General features: G+C 40.3%; 1 protein-coding gene across 2 annotated transcripts in view; it reads left to right on the plus strand.

The window, feature by feature from the left end:
- akap12b (A kinase (PRKA) anchor protein 12b) overlaps positions 1-22,254 on the plus strand; it is a 70,900-nt gene that overhangs the window by 44,868 nt on the left and 3,778 nt on the right. The window contains exons 1-2 of one of the 2 annotated variants that reach the window (XM_017692564.2): positions 12,363-12,628; positions 17,278-22,137. In XM_017692564.2, coding sequence (XP_017548053.1) covers positions 12,604-12,628; positions 17,278-22,133 — 4,881 coding nt within the window. In that variant the 5' untranslated portion in view covers positions 12,363-12,603 and the 3' untranslated portion in view covers positions 22,134-22,137. Of the gene's footprint in view, positions 1-12,362; positions 12,629-17,277; positions 22,138-22,254 lie in introns of those variants that run through there. The other variant, XM_017692563.2, reaches the window with a different exon arrangement.

The raw sequence follows: 22,254 nt of genomic DNA on the forward strand, positions 1-22,254 counted from the left end.
TTTTTTTGAGAATAGTGGTATGATTAGTTAACTTTTAGCCCAAAATTGGCTCAGTTGCACTGATGTTTAGTTGAACTTGACACAGTTGAGCTGACTTTTAGTTATGATTTACTTAATTGAGCTAGCTTTTAGTTAAGATTCACCTAGTTGAGCTAGCTTTTAGGTAAAATCCACTTAGCTGACCTGACTTTTAGGTAATTATGTAGTTTGACTAAGTTTTAGTTAAAATCGACTTTAACTTTCGACTAATTGACTTTTAGTTGAAATTTGACTTAGTTGACTTTTTAGTAGAAATCTAATTCATTGGGATGAGTTTTAGTTAAAATTTTAAAATTGGCATAGTAGTTAAGGCCTAGACACACCAAATTTTTAAACACTCTGCGAACACAAGAAGAAGAGAGAAGAGGAAGAAGAAATTCTGTGAGTAGTAGTGACAATGAATTTATCATTTTCTTTAAAGCACTGCCCATAGGTATACTGCATATTACAAAAAGACTACAATGTGGGGAGTTCCACCACCTTATACACCAGCTAAAACTGTATAATGAGCTATTCTGAAGTTGTTTTCCTCTGTCAGAGGAGGTATCTGAGGCAGTGTTTGAGGCACATTTGCTTGGACTGCTGCCAAGGTAACAGAGCTCTGATTAGTCAGTCTGATTTATAACACATCCACACAATGTAGAAAATTTAACCAGCTCAGATGAAAAACTTTGCATCTCGGAGTCTGTAAGTTTCAGACTCGATTTGAAAGACAACGTTAATTTGCTTGTGTAGTTTTCAGAACTTTTTTCAGCCTTGAAAGTTCTTCAAAAAATTTTACACACTCGGACACTGACGTTGCACAACCACATACACACACAAATACACACACACACACACACACACACACACACATCCCCTCCAGACCTCGCTGCTTGCCTTGAGTTGCAAACTCCATCAATATTTTTTAAAACTCCCTCAACATCTGTTTGCTTTTACAGAGCTGTATGAGGCAGAGTCCTCAGAGCCATAACTGTTTACACTGAGGGACGGTAGTGAAATTTACCGAAGCAGGGATGCCAGCGCTGCTCAGGTCAGATGTATACTATGTGTGGTATGCTTGTATTGTGTTAGGGGTCTGAAACCTTGTAGACAGGGTTAAGGGGAATGGCTCCTCATGCAGCAGCCCTGCTGGAGCAGAGTGTATGAGGGGTGGAAGGCAGTGATTGAGATGTAAGGGGGAGGTTAACAGCCAGGAGCGTGATAAAAGCACCACAGCCACTGGTGACCTCCAAAGGAGCAGGAATGCCACTGATAACAGAAGTACAGGATTCAAGTGTAACCCCCCCCCCCACGCACACTGTGTATATATGTACACACACATTCCTGTATGCCCAGAACTTTCTTCTACATTTATACTATGTTAAAAGTTTTTCAGTCAATATTTTCAACACCTGAAAACTAATTTGCTTGCAGACAAGTGTACAGATTTCAAGTATTTACTAATAACTGTCTTTACACTAGTTGCATATTGTGAGATGCCTGCATTATAATTTCCATAGTAGACCAAAAAAATGAAGGAACAAGCAGAGGTTTAAACAGCTGTATTATTTGTATTAGCATTAGCTGCCAACTATTAATATTAGCATTAGCTGGCTAGTAAATTAAGCTAGCTACAGAACCATTTGTTGTCATGACTCTGGAAATTGATGAAATGAAAAACTACCAACCTTGAGTTAGTCAGGGGGCGTCTCCTTTAAAAGTTATTCTGCTCATTATTGCTCTTGTGTGCAAAGCAAGAGAGACTAAAATTGTTATTGTACCTAAAATTGCTAATAATACTTATTATGATAAGTGATTTCAAATTTTGGACTGGTAGTGTATGCTTGTCATATTTACTAGGAGTAAAAATGTTTCTTTAACTGAGTGGTTTCCAGACCTGGATTAAACCCAACTAAAGAGCATTTCCAGTAATGATTCACCATCATCATTGCAACTGAGGCTTAATCCTTGTCTGGGAAACTGATCCAAAGAGAGTTTGCAGTGTAGTACCGTGTGAATAGCATGTGAAAGCAGCACGACAGGGAAGTACATTGAAAAGCTGGAAGAAAAAATAACCTAGTCTGTAGAAATGCATACAGAATGAAGGAAGGAAGCCTGCAGACAAGGAATCAGCACGCTATAATCTTCCTCTCGTGAGGCCCCAGAGCAAACCTGACGCACTGCGCACTCTACACACATACATGCACGTATGCACCATTTCAGACGGACATATAAACACAAACACACACTCGCACCCAAACACACGCCTCGCTACATGACTACGCTCCCCCTACAGTCACAATCATGGCATGAAAGTAAACCAGCAGAAAGTAGTGCTGGGCAGTATTAATAAATCTTAATATCATTATATTTTATCACAGTTTTTGATGTTGTATAAGTGTTCATTAATAAACTTGAGGTTTTAGGCACCTGGGAAAATTACATTAAAAAGCTTTTTATCTGGGCAGTAAGTGTTCATTTGCTCAGAAATATACTAATATTATAAGAATCATGACTCATATTAATACAGTAAGTAGTAATTTTGTCATATGTCAACATGTCAATGTGTTTAACCATTTTCAAACCGCTGGATTACAGTATTATTAGATAATATTGTAGCTATCATCTAAAACCTGCTTCAATATGTTGAATCAAGTGTGATGGATTTTGTGTACATGTGAAGTCTGGAGGTGTCATGTAGAAATGTGGAACCAAACTTTGTTTTCCAAACTAGCTCACAAGATATCACCTACTTTTCAAAGTTAGGAAATTCTAATTACTTGTTATTGCATTCATATTTTTTTTACTGTTTTTATGTTGTTTTACTGTATTGATGATATGTGATGTTTTACATTTATCTGGGCAGGAAGTGTATATAACACATGCACACACATTATTTATGCCGCTTATCCTTCTGGGTCACTGGGGGAGCTGGAGCCTATCCCAGAGGTCATTGGGCGGAAGACAGGAAACAACTTGGACAGGTTGCCAGTCCATCACGGGGCGGACAGACAGACAGACATACACATTCACAGACACACTCACACCCAGGGGCAATTTAGCATGTCCAGTTCGCCTGACTGCATTTCTTTGGACTGTGGGAGGAAACCAGAGCACCCGGAGGAAACCCAAGCAGACACAGGGAGAACATATATGATATGTTATGATAAAGTGTGTGTGTGTTAAGGAGAGATTCTAGATCAGATAGACTTTGCTGACTCTTCTTATGCTCCATCAATCCACCCTCAAATGCGCGCACACACACACACACACACACATTGATATATACACCCCCACACATGTGCAGAGATCTGCTGTGGGAGGGGTGCTTGATAAATATTACCCAGCCTTTTTTCTGCAGACTTTGCCAAAATATGTACTGTATTGTGCAACATCTAAGCTGATGGGGGGGGGTGGGGGGTGGGGGTGGGGGGTGCAGCTGTTGTTATGAAAATCAAACATTTTTTCACATTGAGTCTAATCAAAGGCCTCAGAGAATGATGACCACCTCTGCATTTCAAACAGTGCAGTACAGCACAGAGTTTATTCTGTTTAGTGGATTCTAAGATCTAAAACAAAGCTCTAAATCAGTGCACAGAGCTCATGCACTTGCACACATACATATACATGCAGATGTGGAGTCAGCACACACATTCAGCTCCCTGCCAGCTGTCTAGGAGGGGAGGCCTGAGAGGGTTCAGAGAGTGAGATCAGCCATTATCTCATACCCAGAGACCAGTCTCTCCCAGACTGACGTGTATGTGTGTGTGTGTGTGTGTGTGTGTGTGTAAACGTTATATTAGAACCACCTTAAAGTACTAGCAACAATATACTGATACCAGTACTCATTTTTGGCTTTATATCAGATCAATTGTGTGTGTGTGTGGGTGTGGGTGTGTGTGTGTTTGCACACATGTGAATGATCAGATTCTGGGGTGTTCGCTGCACTCACTCACACAGCTCCAGCGCTGGGAGAGTGCAGTTCAGTGCTGCCAAATTATTTCATCAGGCGTTTGGACAGCAGTCCAGCTTCAGCAGTGCATTCCAGTCGGAGGGTCAGTCCCCTTCATTCCATCTCAGCTGTAACTGTAATATTTCCAGCTCACTAACGTTCACTATACTAGTAATGAATTCACTGTCAAAAATGTATACAGTACCATGCAGAAGTCAGAGACCGCCTTTCATTTATTTCAGAGACGTTATGTATTTTTCAGGATCAGGAAAAAAGAAAATTATACATACAGAAATTAGTACTTGACAGCTACATATTCTTTCAGACTGAGTGCTGAGTTGTCTTCTCACAGTGGAAGGATAGACAGAAACACCTGTTGAAACACCCAAGAGTAGAGCTTGATTTTCTCCTCTAACTATGAAAGTCCAGTCCATACAGTCCATATATGGAAACTAAGCTGCAAAACAGGATGTTTTTGAGTCATTGTTTTTGTGATGTCACAAAAACTGAAACATATCTGTATGTTCATCTATTCTGCCTACAGCAGTTTAGTCCTGCCCATTCACACTGAGATTATAAGGAGTGTTTCAGCCCGGACTGCTTTTCAAATAAGAGCTCAGTGCAGGGCAGCCAATCAGAATAGAATCTGTAAATATATTTGCACATATTTATGTCAAAGGTACAGTTACAAAGACTGTTTAACTCTAAATAAAGAGAGGTTGTGAAATGATCTTGTCAAACTGAACTATAAATGTTTTCAGTACATAAACCCACACGAACATCTTATGTGGACCTCAGGAATAGCAATAAAATAATGACCTCAGTTCTTTATACTTTACAAAACATTCCAAGTTAAATAAAAGGAAAAGGATTTATGCAAACTCCTGCCATATGTTTTTAACTAGACATTTTTACAGTATAGTTAAGAGAGTGAGGAGTAGAAGTGTGGCTCCAGTGCAGTTTAAGAGGTTATAAAAGCATCAAAACTGCTTTCCGAGATGCGAATATCAGTAAGACAGATGCCAGAGGAAACTGTCAGAATTGTAACTGTGTTTAAATATTTATTGTTGTAGTATGTTCCCTTAGCATTGAGATCCAGGAGATAGCATGCTTCACTGAACTTGCCCTAGGCCTCGTCAAGTGCTTTGTTCAAAATCAAGGCAAATATTGGTTCTCTTCTAGCTTTCACACACACACACACGCTTTACCCTGCATCCCTCTCACACTGAAGCCTTCTAATCTGCAATAAACTGCCTTCAGACCACCGGGAATGGCCAAAGAATGTGAGAACCATCCCCCAATGTACACCAAACTCTATCACATAGCATTGTCCCAGCTAGAGGCTCATATATTAGTATCAGGCAGGGATAGCAGTGGAATGTCAGAAACATGGGGACGATAGTGAGATGGAGAGGAGAGGGACATTTTCACGTTAGTGAAGGAGCCTAAATGTGTATTTCATTTCATTTAATCTAATTTTATCTAATTCAATTTAGACATATAGGATAATAAATAACGTCGGGAGTATAGAGACCTGAAGAAAGAGGGTCTGAGGCTTCACTGCTTCATTGGCTTTTTGCCAATATTGAAATGAGGTTACATGAGTGTTTCTGTGCCAATAAGTATCAGTGTGTGACTTAATTTGTGTAGTGTACATGTGTTAAAGTCCCAGAGAAATGAGGCCCAGAACTATGTGGGTGTAGTTAAGATTCTGGTGATTGACATCGCTCAGTCCACAGCTCCTAGCCTGCTACACTGCTAATGCAGAACTAAACACACCGACATAAGTGCAAAAAAAGAGCAAAACCGTCTCATATACAGGTGGAATTGGATCCACAAACATTATCCAGCTTTGATACAGTATTGTGTAAAAGTCTTGGCCATTTACGCATGATGAGTTTGTTTACATGCACTCAATAATTCTGCAGTTATCTGATTATTCAAATAGTCTTGTAAACAACACACTCTGATTTCTTAGATCAGAGTAAGGTCTAGAAATCCGATAAAGAGAGGCTAGATTTTAGCTTAATAATAAAATTTCTCCTTACTCAGATTTCTTTCAGATTTCTCAGTCTGCGCATTTGCTGCAGTAGTGGAAATAAGCGACATCAAGGAACGCTAAAACCAACCACATGCTTGACGCAATGAAGAACGTAAACGTCCTCTCTATTTAAAACCATTTAATTTGTCAATGTGTGTTCTTGTAAAAACAACAGATATCATTAGAATAAATCAACATAAATACAGTAAGAAGCAATGAAAAAGTATATTTTGAAAAAATGACATGAACTAGTTTGAAGAATAGGGTTTATGTCCAGACATCATATGGATTCGACTTCCATCACTGGCACGCTTGACTTCAGTTGATGAAGCACTGATTAGCCAAACTAGGTTTTGGATGATAACTATAAGTAATACAGAGCTGCCATGAGAAGAGGTTTGGAAATGGTTAAATGAACTCATTGCCATACATAAAACCATTACTTATTGCATTAACATTGTGTATTTATTATGACATTATTATTTTACTAGCCACTCAATGTTTACTGAGCAGATAAAACAGTTTTATATCTAATTTTCTCAGGTGTTTAAAACTTTTGCACAGTACTGTATGACAACACCTTTTCACTTATTCACTTTACTGCTGGATGTGTATATGCTGAATGCTTGCGTGGTGATGGACCAAACAAATGGACGAATGGACGGCTCAGTTATACTTGGCAGGTTAGCTTTTGTTCATCATCTTTTGTTCATTTTTTTCACATGAACAGGAAGAAGGAGAGTGTAGAGCAACATACTTTGTTTAAATCTGTGTTGAGGGGTTAAGACACATCAGCCTTTGTGATGATCGTATCTTTGATTATCTTATCTGGTTTATGTCTTTGGTCGTTTAAAGTGTACAACCAGCCTAAAAGTCAAATATTTGTGAGCTTCCTGACTTTTAACTCCTCCTGTCAACTTAAAAAACGATGATTGTGTTCCAGGTCTTCCATTACATTTTCTTCCAAATAAGCTTTCTTTACTTGTTAGCTATAACCTTATAGCTTCAGTGCAAAACTAAAGAAGCAAACTTTAAGCACCAAACATGTGTTGGCTGATTGCGTGTATTACATCTGTTTATGCTCCAGGTTTTGTGAGTCAGATGAATCGGTATGGAGCGCTCCTGCTGGGTGGTCAGTGTTCAGTGGTCAGTGGGTCTGATCCCTGTTAATGGGGAATGTGTTATCACCTCTGATGCGATCTAGGGCCACTTGAGCGCTGGCAGGTTGGGGTGAGAGGTGAAGGAGCTGAGGAGAGTTTTAAAGGGCAGAATTCACCATTTTGCTCCCCTCCTCCTCCTCTTCCTCCTCTTCACGGGATGTGTTCTCCTCAACTGATCCCTCCCCACCTGGGATTATGCAAATCACAATTGCTGAGAAAGCCCCTATCCTGAGTTGTGGGCTGTTTCCCCAGCTACAGTCTGCCAGTCCATTAAAACTGTCTGTTACATTGTTGCACATTGTGAGTTGCATCAAATCCACAGTTCCTGGGCTCAGGGGAACAGTCCAAAAACTATTGAATTAGTTTCAACATAAACTGTTCAGAAAAAGACTGTGGAAATAGTTGTAAATGGGTTTCATTCCATATCTGCAATCTTTTAACTTTTTTTTTTGAAGTAGTACTTCTAAAAGCAGGCATGTTTGTCTGCTTATCATCTCAGAAAAAATCATGCATTGTGGAAATATTTTGCCGTATGGCTCACCCCCTAATTAGCCCCCTAAAATCTCAGGCTTATTACGTATTAAGGTGTATTATTCCGTCACTACAGGGACTTGAGTGCAAACTGGCTGAGCTATTCTTAGGTTATAGAAGAGTGTAATGAAACTTTGGGCCTGCCCGTGTGCCCATGCCATTTAAGGGGTTAATGACTAAACTGGGAAGGTGTATTAGAGAGGATGGATGACCACATGAGACTACATTCAATGACTATATACGTCTGAAGACAATTAGTATTATGAGCATTGTGATCATTTTAATGAAGCAGCTCTGACCCACTTAATAGTGAGTCAACATCCACTGACAGCACACAGCTGCAGAAAGTGAAAAACGGGAAGGCTGGGAACAAAGCGAGCGAGGAATGAGCACACAGGCACAGGAAACTGCAGAAGGAAGAAGAAATCATGACGCAAAAGAATGAGTGCTTTTCCTCTGTGGCATTCTTTAGCTTCCGGTTTTCCATAGAAAGCAAAGGAGCGAGAGTGGGACAAAGAGTGAGTGAAGAGTATGTAAAGGGTGGAGTATGTAGAGAAGGATAAAAATAAAGATAATGATAAAGTAGAGAATGAAATAAGCTGAAGGACCTAGAGGTATAAGGAGAAATAGACAGAGAAAGACAGTGAGAAGCGTGAGAGACAGGGAGAGTGGGTCCTCTGATCCTGGGTAGATTCAGCAGCCATTTCCTTTTCCTCCCATTATTTCAACATCATCTCTCCAGCTCGAGGAATGCGTGCATGCAGCAGGGTGTGTGTGGGAGTTTGTGTGTGTGTGTGTAGGTAATGATGTCATTGGCGTCCCATTCGAGGCCTAAACTCAGTGTGTAGCCTACCTCCCCCTGTTCCTGCCCTGAGAGGACCACACCCTCAAAGCCCACATTCCTGGATTCAGTCACGTTTATCTGATGCTAGAGATAGCATGTCTCTCTCAGTTCCGCTGAGCCACACTGCGATCACTTTCAGCTACGCCAGCAAAAACCTTCACTACCCAAACTACATCTAAACTTGTTATCACACCTTAAAAAGTCATAAACTGTCAAAAAATCAAATGTATACCATTTTCTCCTCACTCTAAACTGTCTAAAAAAAGGTTACTGTAAAAGTCCTCTGCAAAACTAGTGGCTATGTTACTCTCCCCTAATTAACTGGACCACAATAACAATAAAACAGCGACTGTATAGTGTGACTACACAGTCACCTGCACCTCAAGATTACTGTATTTTGCTTTATAATGCTGTGCTGTACAACTCAACTTCAAGATCACAGTGATTTGCAGTGTTACAGAAAATATCTTGAGTTGATTTCACAGTAAAAAGATAAATATTGTGGAATCCTGGCAGTAATCAACAGCGTACATTTTAGTCCACTGAGGTACAAACAATTTAAATGTTTTTTTTAATGTAAACTGTCCTTAAAGTCTAATTGTGGACCTTAAAATAGTTTTAAACGTACACTACACACATCTTCCCAGGTAAAACGAGCATATTTATTGCTTTTTGTAACAAAACTGTTATTAAGTACAAATCCTGGAGTTAAGATGTGTCTGTTTTAAATCAAAGCAACTTAAAAAATGTAACTGTGATGGAACACAATACAATTAAGTTCTCTTTTTTCTCTTTTTCTTTTGCATTGTTTGCATAATTGAACATATTTTTGCATATAACATGCTGTAATGTGGTGAGAGTACGGAATTGCTCTACTTACATAACAGATGCACAGTAATGCTGATGCACAACCAGCGCTGTCTTTTTTCTCTCATGCTAAACAAACGTTATGCAAGTCAGCAAAATAAGTGTCGACCAGTCAAATTGTTGATATGTAGTGTGGAAGCACTCAAACTGCATACTGAAGATTCAATACTCAAACACAATGAGTGGGAGATTATTACAATGATTGCAAAAATTGATGTAAGTTGGAGATAATTACTTTTAAACGCAATATTAGGGGATTCAATGTAGTCTACAACAACATGCTGGCAAAGTGGCCAACAAATGGCAAAATAAATAATTTGAATAGTTCGTGGTTAGTGCAGATTTTGAAAATGTATATAAATAAGCACAATGTAACAATATGAAATTCACCCTACACCAAGTCACATTACTTTTTACTAAACTCACATTTTTTGGATCTTTTTTTGGCAGTGGCAGTTACATTCCTTAAATCTGGGGGGTGCTGCAGCCCCTTAGCACCCCAACATTCCTGATTGCTTATGTTGTTTCTGACACTGTATGACATACTGTTCTATAAAATGGCCAAAACTATAGTACATTCCTAGCTAAAAACAATATAGCAGCCATGTTCAAGCCTGAATTTTCAGTACCTTTGCCTGCTTAACATGTCTTTGCTAAGTGTTTACAATTAAGCATAATAGGACAATTGTGTACAACTGATTTCTCACAGAACTGCCACTTTAAGTCAGGAACACCATTGTGGAAGTGGACAGACATGACTGACCATAAAATGATTCTTTAAGGGGGAACAGTCTTTTGTAAGAGACTTTCTTCTTTGAGGAAATCACATTAGCATCTACCCTTTCTGACTCACTTATGTGTCCTCACTTCAATTTTCAATGTTAGGGAACTGTACGTACTGAATTCCACTCTGGCAGAGTCACCAGGAATTAAAAGGCCTTTCCCATGTGTCACATCCCTTAAATCTGACCTAATTGGTAGCTTGATTGACTGCCATACACCACAGTGGCCTTCCATGGTCCATTCAGTAACACTAAGTGGATAAACATTACATTGGCATTACATTCACAATAGTGTTGAACCTTATTAATGTCAAAGGATCACATACCCAGTTGAGAGATACTGAAATCCTTGGAAATGGAAAATGGAAAAAATCTATACATTTTATATTTGAGTGTTAAACTCTCAAAGTTGCTTAACTGATCTGTCCCATTTTCATTTTTGCTGGACGCTTGCAGTCTCCTGTTAAAATGTCAAGTTTCTTTGCCTCCAAGTCTTTTCAGAGATGTTTACACATGCTTCCCATTGAAAGTCCTCACGTCTTGCCGATTGTCTGGGGCTACAGAGAGCTCTTTCTGTCTGGAGTCTGTCTGACGGTTTCAGGCCAAGCGGGATTAGAGCTGTTATCACCCTTTAAGAGCAGGTTTCACCTGGAATTTGCACATTCCTTCATGACGATGGGGAGGTGTGAGATTCTGATTAGGGTGCTCTACGTCTGAGAAACCTCACCAGTGTTCTTCAAAGCTTCTTACTACCACACAGGCCCAGCTGGACATGCCTGAGTTGCTCTAATTTACAGTTAGAATGAGCCATTAACACACTTTGGGGTGGTAACTGGTGGAGTATTGGTCTAACCTTTGGCTTGCAAAGCTAATTAGGTGATACTTCCTTTGGTAACTGTTCATTTAATAGCCCTGAGTATCTCTAGAAAATATGATGATGTTAAAACGTTGGTCGAAGTGTTTTTAATTGTAATTAATGTTAATTTTGGGAGATTACTTTTGGCCTATTCATCCTGCAATGTCCACACAATGTAAAGCAAACTTCAAATGTTGTAAAAAGCTAAAAATTGTGGCGTTTCAAAGTTTTCATTTGGCCACATACAGTAGATTACTATATGCTGTAATTAGGGATTATATTGTACTTAATACAAAAACATAGTTGTCTCTCTTTACACTACTGGTTGAATGGCAATGAATAAACGTTAAGTTCTGGGCATGATCTAGTAGGTCATCACAGCTTGATGTAGGCTATGCCTGATGTTTTAAGTACCATTAATTAATACCTGTTACATCTAAATGTAGACAAAAAGGCTATATAGTCTATGGCATGTCTTAGGAATGTTTTATGGCAGTTCCAAGTACCTTTTAAATAAACGTTTGATATGTTACATTAGAAGTAGTGACTAGATCCCTGTGATATATTTGAAATTCCTGCTTTTACTGCTTTATACAGCTACAGTAAATTCCTTCAAGATAAGTCATAGAGCCACAAAGTCTCTCGTGGCCGACTCTGTTAGCATTCCTATAACCTTAGTCCTGTCACACATGAGAGAAAAAAGAAGAGATATTGTCTTTTCTTTAGAAAAAGTGATGGTAAGAGATTAAGAGGGAGGCATAAGGGGGATCTAGGAGAAATATGGAGTACACTGTTTTAAAAAAATGTTTCATTTGACCTGCATTTGGTTCCCTAAAGGAACTTAAATGTGATTGTTTCCATATTTTGTAAACGTATAAGTGTAGAGTCGTCTTGAAGTTTAAGGCACCCCCAACTAATTTGAAAGCTTTAAACATTGTTAAAGAACTAAGATACAAGCCAAGAACCATTGAGGAAACTTTATTTTCAGGAGTGTTGAGAAAATGTCTCCATCCAAAAGAAATCACTATGAATCTGTGATAATCTGATTAAAATGACATTGTACATGACATTTAATGGTATTGGGAGAAAAACGAAGTGTGAGAAGAGAAGTTAGAGTATGTGAGAATGCTTAGAAGCAAAGGCAATAGGGTGGGGAGGGGGTCGTTTAGAGGAAGAGAGGAAAAGGAAGCCCCATTCAGAAGAAAAGAGGAGCAGTGGACAGCTGAAGAAAAAAGGGGAGGGGGAGCTGGGATGGGGTGGTCCCACATAGGATCTGTGTGTGTCAGAGTGTGTTGAAATGTGTGTGTTGCCCTCCTCCTTTACTCATTGTAATCCAGAAGCGGAGAGGAGGAGAAGCTTGGCTTGGCCTCGATGAGAGTTCACGAAAGAGTAACCTAAAGAGCAGCCAACTCCTTTTACTGAGAGAGACTTTCACAGGCAGACACTTTCACAACAGGACATTTTAATCGGCATCTCCGCCTCAGACAACCGGCTTATTCAAGATTGTGGTTCTGTGATTCATTCTTGGACTTGAAGGAGGCTTTCCCAAATGCTTGGGACAATAACTTTAACAGGTAATGTGTATTTTCAGGTTCTACAGGTTTTTCAATTCATTTGTTGGCTGTTGTTGAACATGAATAAATTGGGGGTTCCAGCTTTATACAACATTTTAAAATGGAATTTCTTGCTAGTTATAGTGCAAAGATTGCTGTTTTTATAGTCTGCTATATAGTCTGTTATATATATAGTCTGTTTTATAGTCTGTTATGTTGTTATCCATTAATGTAATGAACTTAGGATAAGTGAACACCATTGTAGACTTGCGCTTTCTTTCTTAGAATGATGATGCTCAGCCAGTGTTTCGTCAAGGGTGTGGTAGTCACTGGCTTTAAACTAGTGCATCACTTGAGGAGGCATCATAATACAGCCTTCAGCTGTGTGGTTACTATAGTTCACTTCATCAAGCCTATTTGCAGTATAGTAATCATCTATGGGTCACACTTTATTTGGGTAGTTCCCTGTAGATGATCTACAGATAACTATTATATTATAATTATAACTATTATATTATTATATTATAATTATTACCAAACTTTCTGGTGATATTCATTTGACAACATTCAGGTTAAAAGTAGGTGTAGATTTTGCCTTGAATTTAGGGTTTGGGTTAGATTTAAGAGAGTCTTTCACACACATTTTCAAGTTCAGTTGCTTTTGATAGATGTTTAATTAAAGGTTTAGTTAAGAGTTTGACTGATCATCTAAAAATCATCTACAGTGGATCCAAATAAAATGTTGCCCATCTTTGTTTTGGAATGATTGTGTTCCAGTGCATCATAAAGTCACAGTTGTAAAATCGTTGAACCAGTTAGGATTTTAGGAAGATCCAGACATTTGTGAAAAAATAAACCTGAGTATGACTTTGATTAGAAAAGGCGCCCCTGCACTAGAAGACATACTAGTTGTTCCGTAACACCCCTCATCCATTCATAAAAAGCTCCACAAAGAGCATGGGACCATGTTGGAACCATTCCATGACCTTATTTTTTGAATATATGTAGCATGAGCAAACATGTCTCAGACAACTGTTTGCTCTAAATTTACTGACGCTATATTTGTGCTTCAAAAGACACGTTTTTAGCTGATGGGCTTTGGAAGACTTGCATGTCTGTGTAAGGAATTTTAATTAGTTTTTTAAGCCCCTTAGATCTTAGTCAGGGTCCTCTTGAGGAGCCCCAGTGGGTGGTGTATGTATATGGGATTGATTACCCTGTTGCAGATAACTTAAGATGGTTTTGGGGGAGGTTTGTAACAAATGCATGAGCATTAACTGAGAGTTTCTTTATAATTTTTCGCAATATACTTTTCATACCTTATTTTTATACATCCTTATAACATAAATGACATATTTATACAATGTCTTCTATACCTTTAGCATTCTAAAGCATTCTATGACTTCTTTTTTGCAATAGAACTTTAAATAAGTTCCTGGGCTCTTCTGGGGTATATGGATCATTGAGAAGATCCAAAGAATAATTTAATTATCCGCTCTTAAAAATAAAGCTGACAAAAGGGGTCCTTTGTGTGATGCCATAGAAAAGCTTTTCAATGGATGGTTCCTAGAGAACCTTTTGTAAATGTCATCTCTGAGTGTGAAGAACCCTTTTTAAAGTTTAAAGAAACCTTCTCAGAATTTGAAGTAGATAAAACCCTTACATTTTCATGGAATCTTTACATAAGATGAACATTTAAAAAATTCTCCCGACTCACACTCAAACATGCTTCTTTGGGGAACAAAAAGTGGTTCATCTATAGCATCAAAGAACCTCTTGTATTTTCTTAAGCCTGTGCAAAGAATAATCTAAACATTCTTTGAGATGTCGCCTCTATTTAACTATTGTCTTTAGAAACGAATCCTAGAAGAACCCTTAAGGAGTGTAGTTTTGTGGTTAATTTCAGTATTCATCATTCTCCTTTCTTAGAAAATCAGTGGTATTTGTCACAGTACTGTACATCTTGACTTGTGCCACTGATTCCATAGCCAGTATCGTCAGTATCACTAGGAAGATGTGGTATAGTTGTAGATGTACAGGCTAGTCATTTAGAGCCATTGTGGAATAGGGCACAGTGGGAAGTAGATAAACTGTATTGTTTGCTGAGTGCCACCAGACCCCAGACCTCAGATTTGTTCTTCTTCAAGCAGGGGTACTAATTAATAGCCGGCAGTTGCATACATCTGTTTGCCAAACATGACAAACAAAAGGGGGGTGGGGTGTTGAGGTCACGCCATAAGTTAAGACTCCCCACCCCAAACCCTTGTGGACAATCCCAACCATTAATCCACCAAGAGTTCAGAAAACACCCCGCCCCCCCTTTTTTGAGAACTCCATCCACTATAGATTCCTTAGCTCTGGTTTCAGTCCACTCAGACACATTTTAGAGATAGCAGATGTAGGGCGGCTACTTGCTTCAGTAGCCTCTTGACATATTTTGTACACGTCCCCCTCTCTTTTTCAGGGACACATACACCCTCTCTGTCTCCAGCTGTTCAAGGCATCTAAGCAATGTAATGTTTAGAATGTGTGTATGTGTGACATAGACCAATCACTCTGTCATTAGCTAACAGATAAGATTTGCCATCATAATGACATGAGAGAATCTTTCAGATGGGCTTAGCCCATTAGACCTTTTGCGGTTGTTTAGTTATACAACTAAAACTCCAAATGGCTTTCCTTCCACCACAACCACAAAAGACTTGTTTGTGTATGGCTCAATGTTTTTCCACTTTTATTATCTTTGAAGGCTCTACCCTACTGTTTGATTAACAAAGACATGGATGACGTGACAGTGTAAGGGCTGCTGTGGCAGTGACAATGATGTGAGAGGCCTTTTCAAGCCCACCCAACTATTCTTTCAATTCTCAGTGTAGTAAGATTGTGAAATTCCTGGTTACACATTGGCTACCACACTACTCCCCATCCTTTCAGTTCTCAGTGTGGTAAGATTGTGAAATTCCTATCAATCTTTTTTATCGGCTTCTTTCTCTGTGCGACACATCCAGGGCTTTCGTCATGGCTATTTAAGTTTTAGGATGGACAATAGCATGGGGGCCCCCATTCATTTTGACCAAGCCTGGAGAAGCCAGGGACCTATTGTGAAAGACCTGGGAGTAAAACAATGTAGTCTTTTTCTAGAAATTAAGGCTTTGTTTTTTTTTTTCAGGGGAAGGGTTGTTGTGTGGTGGGGGAAGTGAAATGACATCTTCTGAATTTCTTGGAGAAGTAGCTTTAATTCATTGTTTCTTGATAGAATCTTTGTTTTTCATTTTTCTTAGAATACGCAGGTTAGCAAGTTCTCTGGAATTTACTTGGAATACAAAATGCCTGTAGTATGAAATCAAAGCCTTGGAATGTCATGCAATTTTATGTTTTAAGTACTTCAGGGGTATTTTATTTCTAAATTACATTTATCACCAAGAATGAGGTTTCATGAAGAATGATGCTAATTTCAGATATTCCCATGACTATGTGATGTTCCTATTATGTAATGGAGCAACTGAATGTAGATATTTTCCAGAGAAGATAGTGAAGGATGTAACCACTAAGCAGTCTCTTCTTGCAGACTCCACATTCTCTCACTGCCTGTGACCAGAAAGTAAAATAAGATTACTTAAAAGGATGGGATTTGATTATTGCTGCTGTTCCAGGAATACCAACATCTTTTTCTATGTGTGCATATTTGTCTGGCTGTCTTTATACTTTCAGTAATGAGTCAGGTAATGTGATACTCATGCAATAAAACTTAGTTTTTAAAGTAACTGGGTGTGTTTCGGACCTGAGAGCAAGAGCAAGCAGAGCCAGATGTGAGCATTCCCCAATGAAAGGATGGATGTCAGAGGGAAGCTGGGCCTCAATTAGCACAGCAATGCCTGTAAACTAAAGTTCCCCTCCCTAGCCTACACAGAAATCTATATCCGCAACACTCCTGTCAAAACACAGATAGATATGAGAGGAATTTCAGACGTGTGTGTGTCATGTGGTGTGTTCTTCTGTTTTTCTCAGCTGTTACTTTGTGTCCCTGTGACCATTCAATCTAACATAGTACCAGTATGATAAAAGTCAAAGCTACAAAAAGATTTTTTTTAAACTTTTTTTTGTGTTTGCTGCTTTCTCCTACATTAGGACAGTGCATTTGCACCAGACATTTGGCAGTGCTTATGTGATTGTGAAACTTACAACAGAGAAATTTCCCCCAAGGCTGTTGAATTGTCTCATCATTCCTAAACCTGTGTTTTGGCTTTTGCTCAGAGGAAAAGATCAGCAAATCTAAGGCCAATATCAGATTTTCATCATTTGCCTGATTATATCTGCACAGGGGGTGAAAGTGTTTTAGGGAATTTTACAGTTATTTGACTTCAGATGTTTGATGCATCATCTTAAATGTATTATTGCATCATTGCATCATGTATTTTCCATGTATTACCTTCTTTTTTCCCTTGTCAGTGATTCATTTTAGGGTTAGTGGCTGGAGATTAGCACAAAGAGATGGCATATTTGTTAATTATGATAAATAATTAATCAAATGAATGTGTTTATGTTTTTGTGTGATGTTTGCTTGTGTAAGTGAAATGGTGCCAGGTTTTCCATTCAGTTCTACAAATAAGTTGTTAACTGAACCAGCTGTTAAAATTATGACATTGCTTTGTTTTATTCTCTCTTTGCAGTTGGCCAGACAGATGCCATGCCGCAGAAAGAAGACAGCCCTGAGACGATTGAGGTTCTCCAAGATGACGTTTCCCCTCAAGTTAATGGAGAGCAAGAGGAGGATAAATCTGATGATATAGTTAAACCTGAAGCCATAGAGGAGAAGGCAGCTGAGGAGAAGCCAAGTGAGTCTAATGAAGTGGGCTTCAAAAAGATCTTCCGCTTTGTTGGCTTTAAGTTCACACTGAAGAAGGACAAGAATGAGAAGACAGAGCCTGTGCAACTGTTGACAGTGAAAGAAACTGAGGAAGGTGCCTCGGAGGCTGCTGCTGAGGAAAGCAAGGAGGAAACTGTAACAGAGGAAGTGAAGCCTAAGGATGAAAATGCTCCAGATGCCCCAGAGACAGACAAAGAGGTCACAACTAAAGATGCTGTGGAAGCAGAAGCAGCAGATCTCCCAGCAACTGATGCCCCAGCAGAGACTGTAACAGATAGCATTGCAGAACCTGAACAGCAGCAAGCTAAAGAAACACCTCCAGACAATGAGGCAGCTGAAGAAGTAGCAACAACTCCAGAGAAAGAAAAAGAACCAGAAGCACAAACTGAATCCCCCACCAGCCCACCCTGCCAAGAAACACAGTCCCCCTTCAAAAGATTCTTCACTCAGGGAATCTTCTCTAACCTGCGTAAAAAGACAAGCTTCAAGAAGTCCAAAGATGAGGAATCAGTGAAGGAGAAGGCTCTTGAGGAGGATATAAAAGAGGCTGAGGAAAAAGCAGAAGAGGCAGTCACAGAAGACAAAGAAGTTAAAGAGGATGTGGAAGAAGGGGCAACAGGTGAAAAAGCAGAGGAATCAGCACCTTCAGAGGAGACCAAGGTTGAAGCAAGTCCAGAAGAACTGCCATCTGACACTGAGGATCAGAAAGAGGAGGAGCCAAAAGTGCAGGCTGAGGCAACAGTTCAGACTGAGCCAGCAAGTGAGACTGAACCAGCACAGGAGGCTGAACGTGTTGCTCAAGCTGTAGCTTGTGAGGTTGCAGAGACCCCTGTTTCTGATGTTATTGATGAAGCCAAACCCACTGATGATACCAAACTCGCCGATGACAAGCCAAGTGAATCTGCAGAGGAACAGCAAAGTTCTGAAAAATCTGAAGCAGAGGCAACCACTGAACCTGAAGCTGTGTCATCCCAAGAAAAATCCAAGGCTCAGGGAAGCCCACTGAAGAAGCTTTTCACAGGAGCAGGATTGAAGAAGTTGTCCTCCAAAAAACAAAAGGGTAAAAAAGAAGCAGAGTCAAAGCTAACCGAGTCTGGCGAGCAAGTAGTTGAGCAGATTCAGTCATCTACTGAATCAGCTGAGCCACAGAAACCGGACAGCAGACCCTCCTCTCCAGAGCCAGAGGAATCTGGTGAGCATGTTGTAGAGGAGGCCAGTCAGCCTGAGGCTAAAGTGGAAGCTGAAAGTGAGGCAGTTACCTCTGACAATGAGAAGAAGAAAGATGGCATCCTTCCTTGGGCCTCTTTTAAAAAATTAGTCACTCCAAAGAAGCGTGTCAAGAGGCCATCTGAGAGTGAAGATGAGGCACCTGGAGACAAGCCCAAATCTGCCACCCTTTCCTCAACAGAGAGTGCTGTCTTAGATGACAAAACAGAGGAGACAAAACCAAGTGACGAAGTAAAGGAAGAAGCTAAAGAGGAGTCACAAGCTGAATCCAAGGTTGAGACAAAAGCTGAGAAGCTTGAACAAAGTACAGAGGAGCCGAAGAAAAAGATGGACACTTCTGTGTCATGGGAAGCTCTTATTTGTGTGGGTTCAGCCAAAAAGAGAGCAAGGAAAAGTTCAGATTCTGATGATGATGAAACCAAGATAGAGGAAGAAGTGCAGCAGTCTGGAGAAGAACAGACTAAGACTGCTGAGTCTCCACTTGGAAGCTCCCAGGAAGCTGACCATGAAAATTTAGCCTCCTCCCCAGAGCCAGAGGGAGAACTTGTGTCTACATGGGAGTCGTTCAAAAGGCTGGTGACCCACCGTAAGAAACCCAAACCAGAGGACAAGTCTGATGAAGCCTCAGGTCCAGAGCAGACAATATCTGACAGTGAAGTACCAAAAGAGGAGTCATCCTTTTCCTTTAAAAAGCTAATTCCCCGTAGGAAGAAGAAGGCTGATGCCAAACAAGGACCATCTTCTGATGTTGGATCTGCAGAAGAAGACTCTGACACCCCAGCTGTGGTGCCTCTGTCAGAGTATGATAATGAACAATCAGAAAAGGTTGAAATGGAAAAGAAAGAGGAGACCAAGACAGAGGACGCAACGTTAGAGGCTACTCCAGTCACTCCTGCAAAAGCCTCAGCTGAAGATAGATCACCATCTTGGATTTCAGCTGCTGTGGAGAAAACTGAAGATGAAGCAGAAGGAAAGCAACTGAGTGACATACCTGAAGAAGGAGATACAGCAGCTACACCTAAATCAACTGATAACACCATTGCAGATGACATTGTAGAGTTTACATCAGAAGCTGTAACCGCCCTCGAGCAAGCAGAAGAAACTGAAATGGTCTCTGCTGTCTCACGCATTACAGTATCACCTGTTACATCTGGAGAGACCACACCGGTTCCAGGAGATGGTGTCGTAAAGGCTGATGTAATTCTCCAGGAAGCTGTGGAGACAATCAGTGTTAGATCAAGTGCCATGGCTGTGACAATAACTGAAGAACAGAAAAAAATTATTGCTGTCTCTACTAGCCCAGTCCAGGTTGAGTCCACAATCAAAGAAGAGAAAGTGGTATTGCTTGCCCATGACAAAAGTGAAGCAACAGCTGTCTGCACTGGTCTTCACACCAGTGAAATCAAAGATGTGGAAGAAGAGAGCCCCGTGAAAACTTCAGTAGAGTCTGTCTCAGCTGTTAGTGAAGCACTGCCAATAGAAGTGGCCATTGAGGACCAAACTCCAAAACCTGAGGAAGCTGGAATGGACAAGGAAAATATTTTTGAGGCGCAAGTAAATAAAGTTCAGGCTGAGTACAAAGAACAGCTTCAAACACCTATAGAAAATGCCATGGAGGACACGGCACAAGTTGAGGCAGTGAAAGAGACACCAGAGGCTGAGATTGTGAATGAGCTTCAGGAGGCAACAGCAGTCAAGGTGGCTGTGCTCACTGCTGTTCAACAGGAAGTACAGATACTTGAAGAACCACTGGTGGCAGAAAACTCTCCAAAAGTGGAGACAGAGGGTCCAATTGAACCGTCTGTAGAAGAGCCCGTCTGCGCTCAGACTGTGGAAGTCACTGAAATTGCTGTTGCTGAAGGTGAGAATGTGCAGGAGCTAAAGGAAATTAAAGAATCAGTCAGCGGTGTTGAGGTGTTACCTGTAGAGGGTGTAGCCATGGCTGTGTCGGAAGAAATTACACCCTCACTTGCAGATACCCCTACAGCTGAAACAGTTGAGTCTAAGGAAGATCTCATTCCTGTTGTGGCCCCAACAGAAAAATCTGCAGTGACCGAAGAGATTGTTTGCGTTAGCCCAGCCTCAGCTTTTGAAACAGAAGCAGAGCTAAAGAAGGAGGCTGGTATAAAGGAGGTTCCCACAGTTGAACTAACAGATAATCACAACATCCAACTTACTGTGAAAGATGTTGAGGTTGTCTCAGCTAAAGTTGAAGCTGAGGTACACGTTGAAGTGAGTGAGAAAGTTCAGGAAGAGGTAGAACCATTACAGGTCATGGACATAAAGGAAGCAGAAGCCATTCAGGAACAGAGCACAGTCATTGTCCAGGAAGTCATTCAAAATGTTGTCGAGAATCTTGGTGAAATGCAGAAGGAACAAGAATTATCAGAAGAGCCAGTGGAGGAGAAAGTGAGTAGTACCACAGCATCAGAAGAGGCATCAAAGCCCAAAGACGAGCTAGCAGCTTCTGAGAAGGCGGAGGAAAAAATTGTACTAACTGTTACAGCCGAAGAGGAAAAACCTTCAGCGGATGTACCAGTCCATGAGGAAAAACCTTTAGCCGATTCATCAGTCCAAGAAGAAAAACCTGCAGATGATTTACTGGTCCAAGAACAAAAAACATCTACTGAAACAACCTCTGAGAAGCCACTTACATCTGAGACTGAGAACACAGCTGAAGAACAGCAAACTCGTGTAATCACTGAAAGATCACCAATTGAAGTCAGTGAAGCCATACAGATTTCTGAAACAGTTCCTGTTGCTATTACAGACGAAATCAAACCTGAGCAAGAGGAGCTTGCCAAAGTATCTGTGGATGCCATGCAACAAGATACAGATGTAATAAAGCAAGAAGTGGAAGTAAGAGAAGTAGAAAAAAACATTGAAGAGAAAACAGTTGCTGAGAACACAGAAAGTGAAGATGGTAAATGTGAAGTTGAGGAAGGTCTTAAGGAAGTGCCAAAAGGAACCCAAAAGGTAACCACAGAGACCCTAGTTTCAGAGACGCCAGAAGAAAGCAGTCAAACAACAATGGCCACTCTTGTAAGCACAAAGCAAGCTCAGATGATAGAAGATCAGTGTCAGGTTGAGACAACAATGGAAATTAATGTTGGAATCATAAATGTAGTGGATGCTGATGAGGGAGCAATCCAAGACACTGACACAAGCATGAAAGGCGACAGCTCGCAGAATCAGGTTCCGGTGGAAGACAAATCAACAGTATTGGAAGAGGCTCAAAAGGATATCTCAGCACAGGACATGAAAGAAACCAAGGAGGGGTCTGAAGATGCCATCTGTCAAAAGACAGATGCTAAAGCCAGTGAGGTGAAACTGGCTGTCGAGGAGACAGTGAATGCCATTAAAGAGGAAGAGGTGACTGAGATACCAAATGAAACTGACCCTGCCTCCCCAGAGACTGCAACAGTGTCATGAACCAGTGAGTATCTCTTGTGCAAAAACTCATAATTACATTAACATTTGTATTATTCCTAATACACACACACACACACACTTCTCCTTCTGGGGCGTGAGGGTTGATGGAGCCTATCCCAGC

Source organism: Pygocentrus nattereri, chromosome 4, assembly GCF_015220715.1.
Source record: "Pygocentrus nattereri isolate fPygNat1 chromosome 4, fPygNat1.pri, whole genome shotgun sequence".
Taxonomy (NCBI): domain Eukaryota; kingdom Metazoa; phylum Chordata; class Actinopteri; order Characiformes; family Serrasalmidae; genus Pygocentrus; species Pygocentrus nattereri.